The sequence below is a fragment of the Miniopterus schreibersii genome (assembly GCF_964146895.1).
Source record: "Miniopterus schreibersii genome assembly, chromosome: 2".
Lineage (NCBI taxonomy): Eukaryota > Metazoa > Chordata > Mammalia > Chiroptera > Miniopteridae > Miniopterus > Miniopterus schreibersii.
This window is the reverse complement of record NC_138102.1, coordinates 146,761,928-146,767,927: the sequence shown is the minus strand read 5'-3', so window position 1 is coordinate 146,767,927 and position 6,000 is coordinate 146,761,928. Positions and strand designations below refer to the sequence as shown.

At 37.4% G+C, this 6,000-nt stretch overlaps 1 protein-coding gene across 2 annotated transcripts in view; it reads right to left on the bottom strand.

Moving 5' to 3' along the window:
• Positions 1 to 251: 251 nt before the first annotated feature.
• NELL2 (neural EGFL like 2) overlaps positions 252 to 6,000 on the bottom strand; it is a 280,535-nt gene continuing 274,786 nt past the window's right edge. For both annotated transcript variants that reach the window (XM_081129767.1, XM_081129768.1), the window contains exon 21: positions 252 to 972. In XM_081129767.1, the coding sequence (XP_080985893.1) occupies positions 922 to 972 (51 nt within the window). In that variant the 3' untranslated portion in view covers positions 252 to 921. The remainder of the gene's footprint in view (positions 973 to 6,000) is intronic.

The following is a 6,000-nucleotide window of genomic DNA, read 5'->3' as shown; positions in this document are numbered from 1 at the left end:
AAAAATCCATTAATATGGTCTAGACAGATACATCAGCCCCCAGGATACAGAGCAGGACAGAAGAGGTGATTGGAGAGAGAGAATAAAGGTATTCACCACCCCCCCTCCCATGTAGGCATCTAATTTAGTGAAAACCACCTTTCAGTTTGAAAACAGCATGGTGGGAGTTTCATCAGCAGAACTAGAAAGCAATTTGTGTGTTAAAGAATCTGTGGGAAAAAGGAACACATTAAAAAAGACACTTGGACACGTTATAAGGTAAGAGAAATATTTATTTACTTTTGCACAAGAACGAGCTTATACTGAACAAATTCAACCAAATAAGATTAAGTGCAGTAAAACAAGGAAACAGGGATGACTTTTCCTGTTAGAAAATGTTAAGTAATCATGCCTGTGCATTATTTTTATCATTACAATAACTTGTGTCAGGTTGCTTTTCAGAGTGTATACTGTACATTAACACATTAGAGCTTCTTTGCTTTGCTTCTGAAAATATAATTCGTTCACTGCCTTGCATTTTAGTTTTGGCAGTGAGGAACCTAACTGACTCGTGAAGATTCTGATCTAGAGGAAAATGTTCTGCACCGGAGAAGCTAGAGGCTTTCAGAGCTCTGCTGGCTCGGGCTTGTGTCCAGGGGTCATGAGGTCACGGTGTGTGGCCCACACCCGTTCTGCGCGCGGGGATGTCAGGCACAGCAGCAGCAGAATTCTGCTCTAGTTTTGCCCCAAGAATTTTCCTTTTCTGGTTTTCTCAAGCTTCACAAATTTCATAATTGAAAGTTCATTCAGCTATTAACAAAGCTGCACTTAGCTGCCCACAAATCATCCACTTTAAGGTTTAACTTTTTTATTTTTTATTTTTTTGGTCTTTTTAATGAAAGAACATTCTTTAAACAGTAATCTCCCGTGAGACAGTTAACTTCACAGTTCCTGAAGGCACTGTGGATCCACTGAGCAACAGATGTGGCCATTCTAGAAAAAAAAAGGGGGGAGGGAGAAAAGCATGGTATGAATTTTTAAGCCATTAGTAAATGCATTTATTGATTGGCACACACAAACATAACTGTACAGTTTATTTGTTATTTCTGCACCACTGGAGGTTCAATGGCCCAATCACGTTCCAGGTCTGTACTATTGCAGAAGTAATTATGTCGTTATTTGTGGCAAATTATAGGATAGCTTTATTTACCCTATGGCATCCTCTTAGATCACATGTGTCCTTGTATTTATTTATTCACAAAATAGGTATTGAGTATACTGAGTCTTTAATATACTGAAGACTAAAGCAGACATGGCCACCACCCTCACAGGGCAGGACTTACAGTTTTTTGAGGGGGGAGAAAACTAATAAATACCAAGCAAACATACAATAAAAAATTATGAAAAGTGCTAGGAAAGAAACAAACTAGGTGGTGTCACGAGTGTGATAGAAGATTGGCTACTTAGATTGGGTGGTGAGGGGAGACTTCTCTGTAAAAGTGATATTTAAACCAAGACCTCAAGACAGCGATGTGGAAAGGCAGGCTGAAGGCACAGGGAAGGGATGAGTGAGGCGCCGAAGTGAACAGAGTTCTGTGTAGTTAAGAAACTAAAAGAGAACTTTAAATTGGTGAAGAAAACAGTATAGGAATGAAGTAAGAAGAGTAGGCAAAGAAGGGCCAAAATGCACAGTTTTTATAACAAAATACCAAAATAATATAGTGTATTAAAAAAAGAAAACTTTCATATCTTATTCTTGTTATTTAAATTTTTTTTCAATTTCAGTTGACATACAATATTATATTAGTTTCAAGTGTACAACCCAGTGATAGACATTATATAGCTTACTAAGTGACATCCTGATAAATCTTGTACCCACCTGGCTCCATACAGATGATTACAATATTATTGACAATATCCCCTATGCTGCACTCTACATCCCATGGCTGTTCTGCAACAACCAATTTGTGCTTCTTAATCCCTTCACCTTTTCGCCCAGCCCCCCTTACTCCTCTCCCGCCTGGCGACCATCAGTCCGTATCTATGAGTCTGTTTCTAGATTGTTTGTTTGTTTATTTTGTTTTTTAGATTCCACATATAAGTGAAATCATGTGGTATTTGTCTTTCTCTATCTGACTTAATTCTCTTAGCATGATACCCTCTAGGTCCATCCACGTGGTTGCAAATGGTAAGATTTCATTCTTTTTTACGGCCATCAACAGACAAGTGGATAAAAAAGTTGTGGTACATATACACAATGGAATCATATCTTATTCTTTTAATTCCTTGCACATTTACTTTCCTCAATTAGCTAACAAACAATGATGATTGATACTGTTACTATAATGGTAAGATGATAATATCCCTCTACTGCATGGGCACGTACTCTGTCAGGCCTTTGCCAGGCACTTTATTTTAATTTTATTTTTATTTATTTTTTTAAAAATATATTTTTATTGATTTCAGAGAGAGGAAGGGAGAGAGAGAGAGACATCAATGATGAGAGAGTCATTGATTGGTTTCCTCCTGCACATCCCCGGCTGGGGATGGAGCCGTAACCCGGGCATGTGCCCTTCACCGGGAACCGAACCCCGATCTCCTGGATCTTAGGTCGGTGCTCAGGTGCTGAGCCACGCCCGGCCGGGCAGGCAATTCAAATACATTATCAACCTCACAGCATTCCCAGCAGGTTTACTATTAATAGGCACACTTTTTAGATTCAAAAACTGAAGTTTAGGAAGTTTAAATATCATATCCAAAAATCACACAGCTAATTAATGGTACAGCTGAAATTAAAAATCAGATGAGTCTGACTTTAAAACTCATCCTCTATTTGACGTTTTTTCTCAATAACCAACTTTAGATTATTGAGAATGTATTATACTTAATCTGATAAAGTCTAAAGTGTCTGTTCTTGTAAGATAAGAAGTAAAAAAGAGAAGAGTTTGATGCTCCAGGCCTTGTTGAAGCACACCAAATGAGGAAAAATCCAGGCTGTACCCAAGAAGATTATCCAGTTCACCTCATCCTTTCTGTTTATAAACTGTTATTAAGCAGAGCTCTCATTCTCACAGCAAAAGAGTCTCGACCACCTCTTGGGTCTCTAGAGGCATTACGAAGCTTTGTCATGATGCCCGGAGACAGACTTTTTGACCATAACCTGGTTACGTGCTCTTTCCCAATCCCCTGACCCAATGAAATGAGCTGTGTACCAGTGCCTGAGAGTATCAGTTCCTCAAATTTCAGGGCCTTTGAGCATAAACAGAGTCAGGAAATTTCTGGAGCCTTTTGCCACTGAGCATGTGAAACTATCACTGGAACTCTATACAAAAGAAATCATTACTATGGTTTTCATGAGCACGTTTTTAGAAAGGGGCTGTATATTTTTCAAAATCTTCCAGGAATGTTTTTCTTATTCCATATCAATATGTTCTGCTATAACAAGATAAATACTCTACAAACTGTGCCATTGGGAAGCTCATCAATTAAGGAAACATAGTTCACACATGAAAGATATTAAAGATTCTAATAAAATATCCCATTGAGGTTCTGGTTTCAGTAATGGCATCATTGCTTATAAAAGACTAGCCCTCCTACAGATAACTATGAAATCGAGACAAAATATAAAAATAACTATTTGAAGCAATGGAGAGTGACCAACAGCAGGGAGATGCAGAGGGGTTTCAATCTCTGAAAGAAGGGACATGTACTGTGTGAGATTCATTTTTACTTGGTATTTCCCTGGGGCACTCCCTAGACTATGCATCTTAGGATAATGTAATTCAAGCAGAAAGCCACAATCTGATAGGCCCGGGATGTGAAAGAACAATTTTTAGGGTTGTTGGAGTAGCTGGAAATTCAAGAGGCAATATCTAGAAAAAGCAAGTGCATCAGCATATGAACATCCCTCAAACCTTTGGCTGGTTTTGAATCGCAGAGAAGACTAAATAAGCAGAGTCACAGCTTGAAGGTTGAAAGATCTGAGCAGAAATTTTAGGTGCTGATTGATAAATAAATCAGGCTTTCCACTGAAAGCCCCAAAGGGCCATGAATAGGCATAAAACAATGTCTCAAGATTAAGAGATTCAACCTAGAACTGGGTAAATCTGGACTAGATCCACCTAACCAGAGCAAAGCCAAGCCTCCTTAAATGGAAGGCGACTGGCCAGTAGCTTGCAACCTGCTGGAACGAAAACAGTCTTCAGAGGAATCTACTAGAACACAGGTGCTTATGATTTCCAATAACCCATAACAATTATGAGACATGTAAAGGAAAACAGGAAAAGGTGACTCCTAATCAAGAGGAAATGTAGTGAATAGAAATGACCCAAGATAATGCAGATGGTGTAATTAGCCTACAAAGACTGGGAAGTATCTATTATAACGTTTGAAGATGCAAATAAAGATGGTCATAATGAAAAAAAATATGGTAAGTCTCAGCAGAGAAATGAAACTATACATAGAATTAAATGGAAATTTTGAAACTTTAAAGTGCAATATCTGAAATAAGTAAAATATCTGAAATACTAAATGCACTTAACAGGTTAGACATGACAAAAGGAACAGTCAGCAGATTTGAAAACAAAATAATAGAAATCATCCAATCTTTAAAACAAAGAGGAAAAATGTTGAAATAATTACAGACCCTCAGCGACCATTAGGATAGCCTTAAATCGTATAACATACACAGTTGGAATCCCCAAAGAATGAAAGGGAGAAAACGTGGCAGGCAAAATATTTGAAGAAACAGTGGCCAGGGTTTTCTTAAATTTGGAGAAAGAACATCAATTTAGGTACTGAAAAAGCCCCAAAACACCAAAGAGGGTAAAGAGCCCCCCCAAAGAAATCACACCTAAATGGATCATAGTCAAACTTCTAAAATACAAAGAGAGAAAACTGTGAAAGAAGTATTGCATACAGGGGAAAAAATGCAAATGATAGCTGAAGCCTCATCAGAGAACATGGAGACTAGAAAAAAATGGAATATCACCTCTAAAGCGCTAGGAACAAACCACCAATCCTGAAGTCTAAATTTAGAAAAAATATCTTCAAAAAGAAAGACCTTTTTTGTGTGTTAATCTTCACCTGAGGATATTTTTCCCATTGCCTTATTAGAGAGAGTGGGAGGGAGGAGGGGGGGAGAGAGAGAGAAACATCGATGTGAGAGAGCCACATTGACTTGTCGCCCCCCGCATGGCCCGACCTAGGGCACGGGGTGAACCTGCAACCCAGGGACATGCCCTTGAGTGGGAATCGAACCTGCAACCCTCTGACCGTGGGCCGACGCTCTAACCACATAGCCATGGTAGCCAGGGCAAGACATTTTTAGGTAAGTGTAAGTTGAGAGAATTTGTTACAAGTAGATCTGCAATATGGAAAATGCTGAAGAAAGCTATTCCAGCTAAAGGGAAATGACATCAGACGGAGACTCACATGTGAGAAGAAATTAAAAGCACCAGAGGTGGTAAATATGTGAATATATATAAAATATAGCAAAAATTCCCCTTTAATTTTGTTAAAAGATATTTGACTGTTGTAAGCAAAATATATAACACAGAATTTTAGAGTTTGCAGTGTATATAATTATAAACCTAGGGGGATGAAATGATAATATTCCAAAGTTCTTACATTTTATATGAAGTAGTATAATATGAAATCTTATTATATTGTAATAAATTAATAATATATTGTAATCCCTAGACCAAGAGCTAAAATAATAATATAGTTTGAGTTAAAAATTCAAAAGAACAATTAAAATAGATTATTTACAATATAAAAATGTAAATAACCAAAAAGAAGGGTGGAATGGATAAATAGGAGTATAAAAATATATGGGACAAGTAGAAAACAAATGGCAAAATGGTAGCTGTCAATCCACAATATCAAAAATAACATTTAATGTAAATGGACTAAACACTTAAATCAAAAGAATGAGATTGTCACACTGGATAAAAAAGTAAGAATTAATTATGCATCATCTATGAAAATGCACTTAAATATAAAACTGTAGCTAGGTTGAAA